Source organism: Phocoena phocoena, chromosome 2 (assembly GCF_963924675.1).
Source record: "Phocoena phocoena chromosome 2, mPhoPho1.1, whole genome shotgun sequence".
Classification (NCBI taxonomy): Eukaryota; Metazoa; Chordata; class Mammalia; order Artiodactyla; family Phocoenidae; genus Phocoena; species Phocoena phocoena.
The window spans coordinates 38,986,192-39,002,558 of record NC_089220.1 but is presented as its reverse complement, the minus strand read 5'-3'; the positions used below and the strand labels follow the sequence as shown (position 1 = coordinate 39,002,558).

The following is a 16,367-nucleotide window of genomic DNA, read 5'->3' as shown; positions in this document are numbered from 1 at the left end:
ATAATGGGCTATTAAATGAATAATGCTTCCCATATAGGAAAAAATAATTAGATCCCTACTTTATAACACACACAAAGATCAGTTTAAGGTGGATTAAAGATCAGATGTGGAAAACAAACTCTTAAGACTCATAGGAGAAATGTGGAAGACTGTTGGGTTTGGGTAGGATTTCTTAAACAATTTTTAAAAATATGTCAACTGAAAAAGAAAACATTGATAAATATGACTCCACAAAAACTTAAAGCATTTATACTACAGAAGTTACTACACAGAGGAAAAGGATAAGTTACAGGCAGGGAGAAGATATTAGCAATAAAAATAACAAGATTTTGTCTCTAGAATTTGTAAAGAGCCAGTAATCTACTTCTAGGTATGTATTAGAGAAATTCTCAAATATTGGTACAATGTAAAATATAGAAAAATGTTCACTGAAATCTTTTCACTTCTTGGTTATTATAAGCAATTAAAATGTCCATTAATTAAGATTATGAATAAATTGTGGTTTATTAATATACTGGAACATTATACGGTACTTGAATCACAGGTGTATATATAATATAGGTAATAAAAAATTTAATGCTGAATGCAAAAAAGGCAAGTTTTGGGAGGACATACAGTAAAACATTAAATACTTCTTAAATGTGCAAAATACTGTTAAGTGTATTTTGGGTATCTTTATTTACAGCTATTTATATAGTGAAAGGCTAAAAACATACATGAAGATGATGAGCTGCAAATCCAGGAGAGGAATTACTCTAGTGATAGAGCAAACCAAACAGGATCTAGGAGGGATACTCAAGGATCTTCAATTATAACACTTTATTTCCTAAAAATCAAACAAAAAGCAAAAAAGTCCATAGTAAATACAACAAATGCTAAATATCACAAGTCTGCATACTTGGGTATGTGTACTATTATTCTCTCTTATGTATGTTGAAAATATTTTATAATTGTGAATACAGTAGAAGCTAAGGGGAGGTTAAATGACCAAATTCTTTCCCTTACCCAGAGAATCATGGTGCCACACTCCCACCCCCTCCCCGAGGCTGAGTCTATTACAATTGGTAGACCGTCATGCTGCCCACTGGCAGGTGTCTTGTATGAGCTATTTAACTAACTATTGTGGTTAGTTAAATAGTTAGGTATTATATTGTTCCTTTGGAAAAATGACTTCTGAGTCCCAAATGACGTAATTTTGTGCCATGATATATTGGAGATATTTTACTGTCATAATTTTTTTGGTGCATGTGGTATCTTCCTTTATGGAGAAGGAGACAAGTGACCCATAGAGCAGTTGGCAGGCTGGGTCAGAAGAACAGCATCCAGGACGATCTAGGGATTGGGACCCATTCAGCCTGTTGTTGATGGTTTTGACACCAATAGGTGTCTGAATCATCAGCAGAAGATAAATACTGCTCGGTGGGAGGAGGAACCAAGATGGCAGAGTAGAAGGCCATGCTCTCACTCCCTCTTGCGAGAACACCAGAATCACAACTAGCTGCTGGAAAATCATTGACAGGAAGACACTGGAACTCACCGGAAAAGATACCCCACATCCAAAGACAAAGGAGAAGCCACAATGAGATGGTAGGAGGGGAGCAATCACAGTAAAATCAAATCCCATAACTGGTGGGTGGGTGACTCACAGACTGGAGAACACATACCACGGAAGTCCACCCACTGGAGTGAGAGTTCTGAGCTCCATGTCAGACTTCGCAACCTGGGGGTCCGGCAATGGGAGGAGGAATTCCTAGAGAATCAGACTTGGAAGCCTAGTGGGAATTGATTGCAGGACTTCGACAGGACTGGGAGAAACAGAGACTCCACTCTTCGAGGACACACACAAAGTAGTGTGTGTATCGGGACCCAGGGGAAGGAGCAGTGACCCCAGGGGAGACTGAACCAGACCTACCTGCTAGTGTTTGAGGGTCTCCTGCAGAGGCCAGGGGGTGGGCTGTGGCTCACCGTAGGGACAAGGACACTGGCAGTAGAAGTTCTGGGAAGTATTCCTTGGCATGAGCCCTCCTAGAGTCTGTCATTAACCCCACCAAAGAGCCCAGGTAGGCTCCAGTGTTGGGTTGCCTCAGGCTAAACAAGCAACAGGGAGGGAACCCAGACCCACCCATCAACAGTCAAGTGGATTAGAGTTTTACTGAGCTCTGCCCACCAAAGCAACAGTCAGCTCTACCCACCACCAGTCCCTCCCATCATGCCTCTTAGATAGCCTCATCCACCAGAGAGCAGACAGCAGAAGCAAGAACTACAATCCTGCAGCCTGTGGAACAAAAAACACATTCACAGAAAGATAGACAAAATGAAAAGGCAGACGGCTATGTACCAGAGGAAAGAACAAGATAAACCCCCAGAAAAACAACTAAATGAAGTGGAGATGGGCAACCTTCCAGAAAAGGAATTCAGAATGATGATAGTGGAGATGATCCAGGACCTCGGAAAAAGACTGGAGGCAAAGATCGAGAAGATGCAAGAAATGTTTAACGAAGCCCTAGAAGAATTAAAGAACAAACAAACAGAAATGAACAATACAATAACTGAAATGAAAACTACACTAGAAGGAATCAATAGCAGAATAACTGAGTCAGAAGAACAGAAAAGTGACCTGGAAGACAGAATGGTGGAGTTCACTGCTGTGTAACAGACTAAAGAAAAAAGAATGAAAACAACTGAAGACAGCCTAAGAGACTTCTGAGACAACATTAAATGCAACAACATCCGCATTATAGGGGTCCCAGAAGGAGAAGAGAGAGAAAAAGGACCAGAGAAAATATTTGAAGAGATTATAGTCAAAAACTTCCCTAACAAGGGAAAGGAAATAGCCACCTAAGTCCAAGAAGCACAGAGAATCCCATAAAGGATAAACCCAAGGAGAAACACGCCGAGACACACAGTAATCAAATTGGCAAAAATTAAAGACAAAGAAAAATTACTGAAAACAGCAAGGGGAAAATGACAAATAACATACAAGGGAACTCCCATAAGGTTAACAGCTGATTTCTCACCAGAAACTCTACAAGCCAGAAGGGAGTGGCATGATATACTTAAAATGATGAAAGGGAAGAATTTACAACCAAGATTACTCTACCCAGCAAGGATCACATTCAGATTCCATGGAGAAATCAAAAGCTTTACAGACAAGCAAAAGCTAAGAGAATTCATCACCACCAAGCCAGCTCTACAACAAATGCTAAAGGAACTTCTCTAAGTGGGAAACACAAGAGAAGAAAAGGACCTACAAAAACAAACCCAAAACAATTAAGAAAATGGTCATAGGAACATACATATCAATAATTACCTTAAATGTGAATGGATTAAATGCTCCAACCAAAAGACACAGACTTGCTGAATGGATACAAAAACAAGACCCATCTATATGCTGTCTACAAGAGACCCACTTCAGACCTAGGGACACATACAGACTGAAAGTGGGGATGGAAAAAGATATTCCATGCAAATGGAAATCAAAAGAAAGCTGGAGTAGCTATACTCATATCAGATAAAATAGACTTTAAAATAAAGAATGTTACAAGAGACAAGGAAGGACACTACATAATGATAAAGGAATCAATCCAAGAAGGAGACATAACAATTATAAATATATATGCACCCAACATAGGAGCATCTCAGTACATAAGGCAACTGCTACTGGCTATAAAAGAGGAAATCGACAGCAATACAATAATAGTGGAGGACTTTAACACCTCACTTACACCAGTGGACAGATCATCCAAAATGAAAATAAATAAGGAAACAGAAGCTTTAAATGACACAATAGACCAGATAGATTTAATTAATATTTATAGGACATTCCATCCAAAAACAGATTACACTTTCTTCTCAAGTGCGCACGGAACATTCTCCAGGATAGATGTCATCTTGGGTAACAAATCAAGCCTCAGTAAATTTAAGAAAATTGAAATCATTTCAAGCATCTTTTCTGACCACAACGCTATGAGATTAGAAATGAATTACAGGGAAAACAACGTAAACACATGGAGGCTAAACAATACGTTACTAAATAACCAAGAGATCACTGAAGAAATCAAAGAGGAAATCAATACCTAGAGACAAATGACAATGAAAACACAACAATCCAAAACCTATCGGATGCAGCAAAAGCAGTTCTAAGAGGGAAGTTTATAGCTATACAAGCCTACCTCAAGAAAACAAGAAAAATCTCAAGTAAACAATCTAACCTTACACCTAGAGGAACTAGAGAAAGAAGAGCAAACAAAACCCAAAATTAGCAGAAGGAAAGAAATCATAAAGGTCAGAGCAGAAATAAATGAAATAGGAACAAAGAAAACAACAGCAAAGATCAATAAAACTAAAAGCTGGTTCTTTGAGAAGATCAACAAAATTGATAAACCATTAGCCAGACTGATCAAGAAAAATAGGGAGAGGACTCAAATCAATAAAATTAGAAATGCAAAAGGAGAGGTTAAAACAGACACCGCAGAACTCTATGCCAATAAAATGGACAACCTGGAAGAAATGGACAAATTCTTAGAAAGGTATAACCTTCCAAGACTGAACCATGAAGAAACAGAAAATATGAACAGACCAATCACAAGTAATGAAACTGTGGATAAAAATCTTCCAACAACAAAAGTCCGGGACCAGATGGCCTCACAGGTGAATTCTGTCAAACCTTTAGAGAAGAGCTAACACCCATCCTTCTCAAACTCTTCCAAAAAATTGCAGGGGAAGGAACACTCCCAAACTCATTCTATGAGGCCACCATCACCCTGATACCAAGACTAGACAAAGATTCTACAAAAAAAGAAAATTACAGACCAATATCACTGATGAATATAGATGCAAAAATCCTCAACAAAATACTAGCAAACAGAATCCAACACACATTAAAAGGATCATAGACCACGGTCAAGTGGGATTTATCCCAGGGATGCAAGGATTCTTCAATATATGCAAATCAATCAATGTGATACACCATATTAACAAATTGAAGAATAAAAACCATATGATCATCTCAATAGATGCAGAAAAAGCTTTTGACAAAATTCGACACCCATTCTTGATAAAAACTATCCAGAAAGTGGGCATAGAGGGAACCTACCTCAACATAATAAAGGCCATATATAACAAACCCACAGAAAACATCCTTCTCAATGGTGAAAAACTGATAGCGTTTCCTCTAAGGTCAGGAACGAGACAAGGATGTCTGCTCTCACCACTATTATTCAGCATAGTTTTGGAAGTCCTAGCCATGGCAATCAGAGAATAAAAAGCAATGAAAGGAATACAAATTGGAAAAGAAGAAGTAAAACTGTCACTGTTTGCAGATGACATGATACTATACATAGAGAATCCTAAAAATGCCACCAGAAAACTACTAGAGCTAATCAATGAATTTGGTAAAGTTGCAGGATACAAAATTAATGCACTGAAATCTCCTGCATTCCTATACTTTAATGATGAAAAATCTGAAACAGAAATTATGGTAACACTCCCATTTACCATTGCAACAAAAAGAATAAAATACCTAGGAATAAACCTACCTAGTGAGACAAAAGACCTGTATGCGGAAAACTATAAAACACTGATAAAAGAAATTAAAGATGATACCAACAGATGGAGAGATATACCATGTTCTTGGATTGGAAGAATCAGTATTGTGAAAATGACTCTACTACCCAAAGGAATCTACAGATTCAATGCAATCCCTATCAAATTACCAATGGCAGTTTTTATGGAACTAGAACAAAAAGTCTTAAAATTTGTATGGAGACATAAAAGACCCCGAATAGCCAAAGCAGTCTTGAGGGAAAGAAGCGGAGCTGGAGGAATCAGACTCCCTGACTTCAGACTATACTACAAAGCTACAGTAATCAAACAATATGGTACTGGCACAAAAACAGAAACATAGATTAATGGAACAAGATAGAAAGCCCAGAGATAAACCCACACACCTATGGTCCACTAATCTATGACAAAGGAGGCAAAGATATACAATGGTGAAAAGACAGTCTCTTCAATAAGTGGTGCTGGGAAAACTGGATAGCTACATGTAAAAGAATGAAATTAGAACACTCCCTAACACCATACACAAAAATAAACTCAAAATGGATTCGAGACCTAAATGTAAGACTGGACACTATAAAACTCTTAGAGGAAAGCATAGGAAGAACACTGTTTGACATAATCACAGGAAGATCTTTTATGACCCACCTCCTAGAGTAATGGAAATAAAAAGAAAAATAAATAAATGGGACCTAATGAAAACTCAAAGCTTTTGCACAGCAAGGGAAACCATAAACAAGATGAAAGGACAACCCTCAGAATGGGAGAAAATATTTGCAAACGAATCAGTGGACACAGGATTAATCTCCAAAATATATAAACAGCTCATGCAGCTCAATATTAAAAAAACAAAGAACCCAATCCAAAGACTGGCAGAAGACCCAAATAGACATTTCTCCAAGAAGACATACAGATAGCCGTGAAGCACATGAAAAGCTGTTCAACATCACTAATTACTAGAGAAACGCAAGTCAAAACTACAATGAGGTATCACCTCACACCAGTTAGAATGGGCTTCAACAGAAAATCTATAAACAACAAATGCTGGAGAGGGTGTGGAGAAAAGGGAACCCTCTTGCACTGTTGGTGGGAATGTAAATTGATACAACCACTATGGAGAACAGTATGGAGGTTCCTTAAAAAACTAAAAATAGAATTACCATATGATCCAGCAATCCCACTACCGGGCATATACCCGGAGAAAACCATAGTTCAAAAAGACACGTGCACCCCAATGTTCATTGCAGCACTATTTACAATAGCCAGGTCATGGAAGCAACCTAAATGCCCATCGACAGATGAATGGATAAAGAAGTTGTACATATATACAATGAAATATTAACCATAAAAAGGAACGAAATTGAGTCATTTGTTGAGACATGGATGGATGTAGAGACTGTCATACAGAATGAAGTAAGTCAGAAAGAGAAAAACAAATATCGTATATTAACGCATATATGTGGAACCTAGAAAAATGGTACAGATGAACCGGTTTGCAGGGCAGAAGTTGAGACACAGATGTAGAGAACAAACATATGGACACCAAGGGGGGAAAACTGTGGTGGGGTGGGGATGGTGGTGTGCTGAATTGGGCGATTGGGATTGACATGTATACACTGATGTGTATAAAATTGATGACTAATAAGAACCTGCAGTATAAAAAAACTAACAAACAAAAAACAACTAATGCTATCTTTGAGATATTTGTGGAAATATGCTAATATAAATGTTTCAGATATTACATGAAATTTCTGAAAATCTTATATGTTCTGGTATAATGTTATAAATCATAATTCTAGTTAATACTTTAAAATGTATAATTCAGAAATAACTATATTTCCTTGTCAATTGCATTATTATGAACTTTCATCAAATCTTTAACCATGGTCGTTTTTAAGTCTTTTGTCATTTACAGACAGTTCTGGGTGTACTGTGATGCTTTTGCAAAAATGTTCCTATAAAAGGGTTTCATCTTCAACGAATTCATGGAAAAGACTCTGACAAGTACAGGTTTCTGGTAACTGACTATACTGGTGAACTGAATCAATAAGCATTTTCAGAACTCTAATGGAAAACTGATGAATTCATAAAAGTGCTAACAAAAGATCAAGATGAAAAATAAATTACATGGGACTGAGTGAACTGATGAGGATGATTATAATTTTTATGACTTTCTGTTTTAATAAAAAAAATATTACTCGGTGGTGCTCTGCAGCAAGTATTATCAATTCCTAAGAATTAAAACAGAGCTCACTTAAGTTGCATATTTACTTGACTCTTTCTCTTCCATTCTGACTGGTGCTCATCAGATTAAGTCATTGAACCCCCAAAGACCCCAGCCTTACTCCCCACTATTCCTCACAAGTAGAATTTTCTGGGCACAGCCCTGGGTCACTAAGAATTAAGCACATTATTACAGCCAATAAAAGGTTCCCTTTTGAGCTGGAATGATCAGCAACATTTCTCTTCTTCTGGTCAGGTGTCCTCAGACTGGATTGTTTATAAAATTATTATTTCCCCCTTTTGTCGTACAGGTACAATTCAGCTTCATTGATGGTGGTTTGGGAGTAAGTAGCCTTTCTCATAATTAGAAAATGATCTTCTGACAGGATAAAGCTGGAAATTGCTCTCTTTGTGAAATGAGCAGGTCTTTGTCTGAAAGATTGATTCAATTTTCACTGCCATAACTGGTAGCAGAATTGCCAGACCAGTTTGGTGACTGGACTGAACTTTTCCTACAGGAATTGTGTAGCTGTCCAGCTGCAGAAACACAAGTTCACTCCCCCATTGTTGGTTTTCTGACAGCTTTTTCCATAGAGTAGTTTGAAGAGTGGAGAGCCCTGTTTTTGAGACAGAGGAGTGTTTTTCACACCTGAAGTGTAATTTCACACCTTGTGTTTCTCAGCAGATAACTGCATAAAATAACATATCAAACGAGAATAGAAAAAGATCAACAAAGAAAGAAAACTGCAGGTTGTAATTTGTTTCCTATCTTACAATGCCCTTGTGGAGAACAGTAAATTACAGAGCTCTGGGTTTACACTTTAAAAAGTTTGACTGGTTGTTAGGTGGGAAAGTGAGCAGTAAACACTAATCAGCATTTAGCCTGCATTGAACAGAATGTACAGAATGATAAAATTCGGGAGACACCGGAACTTGTAGATTTTTCTTTAAAGGATAGGACACATAAATTAGTGGTAACATCTGTAGTTAAGAGTAAGTCAAGAAATTGATAAATGATTTTAATAAAAATAGAATTTTCTTAGGATATAATTTTCTTTGTAATTATCCATTCAGGAATTTTAGTAAAAGTAATAGACTATGTTAGTACTTACTTTCTATAAATGACTAAACCTATGATACTAGTCACCATCTCATGGCATTCTAGTGCAGGGGTTATAAAATGAGGGGTTTAGCTCCATTTTGCAAGTTTGAAAACTTAAGTCCAAAAGAAAAAAGAAAGTTGAGCCTCCTGGCTGGTCATAGACATTCATTACAAAATATTTAATATTTACTGAGTGTCTACCACATGTTAGGCATTACCCCAGGCACGGGGGTACAGTGGTAAACAGGGCAGTCTCTCTTTCTCCCATCTGGGAACTGACAGTTTTGCAGACAAGTAAGCAGGCAATGGAAATACTGGGTAATAAGTGCTGAGAGAGGCTAAACTAGATTTTGGTGGAGCCCACAGATGGTCAGCATGGGGGCAAGTGGTCAGCAAAGATTCCAGAATAAGATGACATCCAAACTAAACTAATGAATAGAAGTCACGTGAAGGTAGATATCATTCGGGATATCCGGGCATGTATAGCTTATGCAGAAGTGAAAGGAAAAGACAGCAGAGTGGGTTGGAAGGATAAGGTATTCAGTGTAGTGGGGATGCAGTGTATAAAGGCAATGGTGGTGCATAATGAAACTCGAAGATAAAAGTGTCAGGGTATGTGGTCTATACCGAGAAATTTAGCTTTTATCCTGAGACTAGTGGGATGTATTGAAGGTTTAGTCTTTGTTTATTAGGGAGAGTGACACAACCAGATGTGCATTTTACAAAGACCCCTCTGACAATTCAGTGAGTGGAGATCAGTGAAGAAACTTGCAGTAATGCAAGTGGGAAATGCTGGTGACCTGAGCTGATGGTGTACACTGAGAGTTCAGTGGCATTGAGATGCAAGGAAGTGGGTGGATTTGGGAGCTATTGAGGAGGTAGAATCAACAGAACTTGGTGGTTGATTGACTGGACTAGGGGTAAGGAAGCCAGTCTAGTCAAAAATGCCGTCCTGAATTCTGACTTGGGTACTTGAGCAGATGATGCTACCATTCACAGGGCTGGAGAATACTAAAACAGCAAGTTTTTAAGGGTTGGAGACGTGACGAGTGTGAGATGGGATTTCCACAAGAAGAAGTATGATATTCAGTTAGATCTTGAGCTTGGGAGGGAAGTCTAGGCCAGAGATACAGATCTGGTAGTTGTCACTGAGTGGATAACATGGTCCAAAGAATATGTAGAGAATGAGAAGAGAAGAGACTCTTTAGGCATAAACAGCCCTTTGACAATGAAAAGAAAGACACATAGAGCAAAATGTATATTTATAGTTACATAAATAAAATGTGGATGAAGAACTGTGCATGTCCACAAATACCGTTGCACACGTGCCCATGCATGTACATACCCTTGCACATACAGAGCTTCTAATGAACATCAGCAAGGTGCCCCATGGTGGGCCGCATGAAACATTAAGCATAAAGGTAATAATCCCTTTCCTGAAGAGCTCATGTAAGATGTGTTAGTCCTACAGCAAGTTCCAGGCCTAAAGATGCTGCTCAGTATGTTAAAAAGGAAAAATGTACAGCCCGTGTGGATATTGCAATTAAACTAGCAAAACGGAAGGCACTGATGTTTTCTCATTTCCATTGTTTCCTCAGATACATATGGAAAGCTCTTTCTTCTCAGTTCTGTGGGTCAAGAGATATCCCGCTGCAAGACCTCCATCCGACGTGGTCAGCCCAATCCTGTCTATAAGGAGACCTTTGTTTTCCAGGTGGCCCTCTTTCAGCTCTCTGACGTTACGTTGGTGATTTCTGTGTATAACAGGCGTACCATGAAGCGTAAAGAGATGATTGGTTGGATTGCTCTGGGTCAAAACAGTAGTGGAGGGGAGGAGCAAGACCATTGGGAGGAAATGAAGGAAACCAAAGGGCAGCAGGTCTGCAGGTGGCACACTTTACTCGAATCCTAGGTTTGCCAAGAGGTGTTTGTGGGCCATACCTACCCTGGTGACCCGTGTTTTGAGTACTGATACCAACTCAGTGCTTGCTGGCAGGCTTCTTTTAAAGACAGGCTTTAAGTAGGGATTGGATTCTATAAGACCCTAGGACATTCTGGGGGTGGAGGGATCTTTGGGTTTCTCAAAGGTTTGATTTGGATTTAAATACTGTAATTTTTTTAAAAAGCCCACATGCACTGTCGAGTATACTTTATTGGAAATGTTATTGTAGTTGAGATGAATGATGTTGATTTAATTTCTGTTAATAGGTTATTAAATTTTGGTTCAGGCTATGGAATGAAGCTTCTCTGGCCGTCTCTGCTCCCTTCGATTGCAAGGGAGATGTTAAAAGTTACCGTTTGTAACCACTTGTGTGTAGGAATCAGAATTTTCTTAGTATGGGGCAAAATACTCCAAAATACAGAAATGAACCTGACGCCGAGGTTCATAGAAGAATGTAGCTGTCATCCATAATCCCCTATTTCATGTTTTTCTCTTTATTAAAAAAACCTTCATTTATTTGCCTAACAAATAAGTGTTAAAAACTTACACTTATAAAGCAAATTTGTATGAATTAAATACTCTTTGTTTATCTCACTTATATATTGTGGTTTCCTATGAGATTTGGTTAGGTGACCCATTTTGAAACTAAAAAAGAATTTGAAAACTACTGTTGTAAGACAACCTGTCTCCTTTTGAGTGTGTAAGATTTCAAAATTAAAACTTTCTAGGTTTTTATGCTGTTTTTCTCACCTAATAAATTCTTACAGAATGAGAAGAAAACCGAAAAACCTATTAAGTCATGGAGGTATTGATTTTTCTGAATCTAGTGTTCTCCTTCTAGATTATGCTTTTTCTATATTCAGTACAATATACTCACTCATACATATATTTTGATTCTGTGTTTGCATGTAAACCATACTTTTTAGTGCCATATTTTCCATCATCAGAGCATAGTAAATTATATACAATGGATCTTTAATAAATGTTGATTTGATTGACTTAGAAATGAACATGCTATAACACCTGTGAATGAAGAATATTTTCAGTTTGTAAGCAACGACCCTAATTATTCTTTGAGCATTTGAAGTGCCTATAATTGTCATTTTTTTCGTGGTATTTGCAGCAACATATATTAGTCACTACTTGCATTTTGGGCACGTGCCATTTAGAACATTGATCATGTATGGTTATGAGCATGAAATTTTACTTCTAACTGACTTTTACATTTTTATGCAGTGCATGTTTATTTTCTTAGATCTGAGCCCTTAATTTCAATTACTTTAAATTGGCAGTAATAAGAAAAGGGAAGGAATGTGTGTACATGTAACACTGAGCCCCATGTGCAGCTCTTCTGAGCAATTGCTGTCACTTATTTTTAGCTTTTATGTTTCATTGTTGACTTTTTGCTGTCTGTGGGAAGAGTGATAGCTAGTGATGGATGTATACAGTTAAAAACACATAACTCCTCCTCAGCTCTACATTTTGACAGATTGTAAACGTAGGCTGTAACACTTGAAGCACATATTTATTCCTTACAGCATGTAACGGTTATCCTGACAAGCCCAGACTAAGACACAGGATAACTCGACTCTGATTTGAAGCTTTTGAAAGAAGTGATTTCATATGGAAGAATCGGAATTAGAAAAATAAATGAATATCTTAATTTCTTTTCAGGGCATGGGAGTTTCGGATATAATGCTGCTCAGTTATTGGGAATAAGTAGTAAAACCATGCTCCTTTGGGGTTTTCCCCTACTTTGCTTTGAAAGACCTCAAAGTGCTTTTCCAACATCATATCCATTAACTGCTGAGTGGTCTTTGCAGTGCGGCTGTGTCATCGAGCAGAACTGAATGCAATTGATTAAGTAGCAGCACAAAGAATTGGCTCTTCACATCCCTTACTCTCTTTATGCGCCTGTGCTTAAAGGGAAGCAGAGCAGCCTTGTTATGCTTTCCTTTCTGCAGTGACATAAAAGCAGCATTCACTTTAAAATTTACATTTGAAAAAATCTGCATCTATTGTACAGACAGGCCTGGATTTTTTCTCCTCATATTTTCCTGCTCAATGTTTTGCCGCATCCCTTGTCTCATAGAGCCCAATAATCACCTATACTTCATTTACTGCTGCCTTGCCTCACCATTTCTAAGGTTTTCTGCCGGTGTAGTGAAAATATCCTTGTGTGTTTGATCTGCTTTCTAATAGTCTGCTTATGATACAGTTTACAGAAATTTTAAGGGAAGAATGCCTGAAAAGCATTTTTCATTTGTATAATTTTACTATGTTGGTGCTGTTTACCACGTAGGATGCATGTACATCTTGAATATCTAGCAACGTTCACCCTAAAGCTGATTGTATAAATATAAAATGCTAATGACAAGATACATCAAAATATGAGGTGAATTTTTTTACATAGACTTGAAATTCTGGTTTAGTAAAATCTTTTCTTTTTGTGCACTTAAATTTCCTTATTTTCTTGGCAGAGTCTAGACACAATGCACTTAACATGTTTTTCACTTGAGCTTTTATATCTGCATTTGCTTTTCAAAGGAGTTATGAAAGATAATTAGTTGCTTCTGCTGTGTTAAAGCTGCTTTTGCCTATTTCATCTAGCTAATAATTAATATCTCACAGGGACATACGAAATCGAAGAAGCACTAATATTTGTTGCTTGAGTAGTTCTTTCCATGAGTTTTTCCCGAAGAGAATGCTTTTAAAATACTATTGTGGAGGGTAAATGATGCACTAGGTTTATGGAAAGCTGGTTTACAGCGTGCCTTCTTTCAGGGAATGAGTTTACACCGAATCGAGAAGTGCCCGTTTCCCCAAACACGGTGGTGACTCTTGCGTTCTCTGCGCCCCTCTATTGTTGAATTTTTAAATGGGCCATTCACCAGGCAGCCGAGCACCTGCTCTCACTTCTCTCCTTCACTGGCTCCCAGTGTGATGTACAGTTGTTTTGGAACCTCTTTTTGCTCCTGTTGCATAACTATGAGGGGGGAGGTCTTGCCTTTCTTAACAGAAAAAGAGCTTGTAATGCCTTTGGAAGTAATAGACCTGGCATTCCACCTGTGCAAAGTTTGAGAAAGAATCCCCGCCATGATGGGAAGAGAAAAAGAGAGCATCGTACTGCATTGTCGCTCACTTTAGGCACTGTTCACTCTGCAACTCCTTCCATGACAGTGACGTATTGACCTCAAATGTTGGTATTCTCCGTAGTGCTAGGTGCTACAGCGAGCCTGAAACACAGCCTCTGCCTTTGCAACATGTAGCACCCACAATATTTTATAAATTGTTAACAAGTCTCGGTCAGTCGCTGTGTTTTACATCCTGGCTGTACCACATGGTCTTAGCTGACAACCAAAACTCTTTTCTTTTCAAGTAATGCATTGTTTAAGTTGAAACTCCCATCAGGTTACGTGAAAATCCTTCTCTGATAGCCATTGAATTGATCAAATTCATGGTTCAGTGTGGACCATGGAACTGGGGGTTTCTGAAAAGCCTGGCTGTCCTTTTGCAGCAGAGGGCTTAGTACATGAAGATCAAAAAAGTGAGTAGGAAAAGATTATTCGTAGACGACTTAAAACCAAATGCAGGCATATCCTTTAATGGTGAAGAAACAGGGCTAGAAATTACATGTGGTCCCTCCTCTTACCTTTGAGTAAACTGTGACTAAAGAGCATTCCATTCTGTTTGATCCACAATGAAAGCAAATGATAGATAATCCTGAAATGGCAGAAGTATTTTTTACTGTATTAAAAATCATTTGTGTGTTCCAAAGAGAAAAGTTAGGCAAAACTATAAAACAAACAAATTATATAGCATGAGTATGGAAGAATTAAAGAATAAATAAATATGCTAGGTACTGCCAGCGTCTATTGCATATATGCAAGAAGAGTAAACAAATGTAAACCAAAAGCCATTTTAGATTAAGTATCATTTTTCACAACTTGTGGAATTCTGGAAAATACTTTAAGATGGGGAGAATGAAATTGGTCTAACGCAACTCAGAGAAGTCGGCACAGGCTGTGGTCTTAGCCTGGGTTTGGATGAACTTTGCCTACTGTGTGGCCTTAAGAAAATTACTTAGCCAGCCTGTGACCCTGTTTATTCAACTGGAAAATGGAGATAATTCCTACCTCATAAGATCTTGTGGTTTTTTTTTTCAATAATGAAATAACAGCATAGAGACGGGCATATGGTAACCATTCAGTGTTGCCCTCTCACAATCATGCTTTAAAAAAATGCATTTAAGATTTGTTTCTCTTTCTAGTGAAAGTAATAGTAATGCTAGAGAAAAACTAATAACAATTTTCAGATACTTTAAAAAGGGTAGACACATGAAGCTAGTCTGGAAGGTAGCTCTTCTCACCACCGTACCACTGACACTACACGAAGCTAGTCTGAATTTGGGGCAACCTCAACCGGGATAAGCCTGGTGTATGGAGGAAACTGAGTCTTAATAAACCCCCAGTGAGGTATAATGACCAAATCTTTTATCCACCCTGGTGCTTTTGTGCACATCTTGGTAAATCACACTCATGGCGTCTCCTCACACCCAGCTCTTCTCTACTGTTCATGTGTGGACAGAGCACCTTGTTCCCATCAAAAGAGCTGGTAAAGATGGCAACTTGAGTACCTATTTCAACTTCGATCCGAAAAATAAAATAAATAATGTGGCACTATACTGACACTCTTTTCAAAATGGGCAACATTCTTTTTTTGGGCTTATGTTACATATCCATATTATATACGCATAGGTAAAAAATTTTAAAGATCTAATAATGCAGCTATTCAAACTTACCTAACTGTTCAACTGGCGAGTAATAGGACCAATTATTTATCTGTTTCCCTTCAGAAGTCATAATTCAAAGGAATTCTATCAGGGTTGATACTCTTTTTTAGAATGGTTTTTAAGAGTGGCTTGTTGATGTAATAGAGAATGTGTTCAGTTGTCCTCTGGTGTTCAAACCTTAAGTAAAGAGGAGAGTTTCCTGAGAACTTAGAAGAGCCTTTGTGGACATTTGATCTGAAAAGGTGGTCAGCAGCAAACCTCCTCATGTTGGGCGTAACCAGGTGCCATGAACCAGTCACGCATACGGCGGTTTTAAACTGAGCAGGGTTCTGGGATGGGGAAGTGTGAGGCCACATTCCCAAAGTTGCCAAATTGCCAAAGTGTTAACTCAAGTCCTACGATTCTCAGTTAAGGAGAAACATGAAGAAATTGGAGAAGGATCGCTTAGGGATTTTAGTTGGGAATAATTTAGCACGTAGGGAAGTTAAAGGGGTTGGACAGGTATTGAGAAAGCTGAGGAGTGATTTCTAGGAACAGTTATCTAGAATGTAAAGAGCTCTTACCAAGAGGATGACTCACCCCCTGTCTTCTTAACATGTGGACAGAGTCAGAGCTTCCACCTAAAGCAAGTCAAGAGAGTTTAACTGAGATATAAGGAGAATGATATGAAGAGGGTTTTGCGCTAATGAACAATGTATTCTTTGGATTTCCTTGTCTCTTTGAGATAGCACGGGACTTAAAAATCTTTT

General features: G+C 38.2%; 1 protein-coding gene across 1 annotated transcript in view; it reads left to right on the top strand.

Annotated features, from left to right (window-relative positions):
• The window catches only part of SYT16 (synaptotagmin 16), a 114,435-nt gene extending 103,639 nt beyond the window's left edge, over positions 1–10,796 (top strand). The window contains exon 6 of the mRNA XM_065871570.1: positions 10,483–10,796. Coding sequence (XP_065727642.1) covers positions 10,483–10,796 — 314 coding nt within the window. The remainder of the gene's footprint in view (positions 1–10,482) is intronic.
• Positions 10,797–16,367: the final 5,571 nt, after the last annotated feature.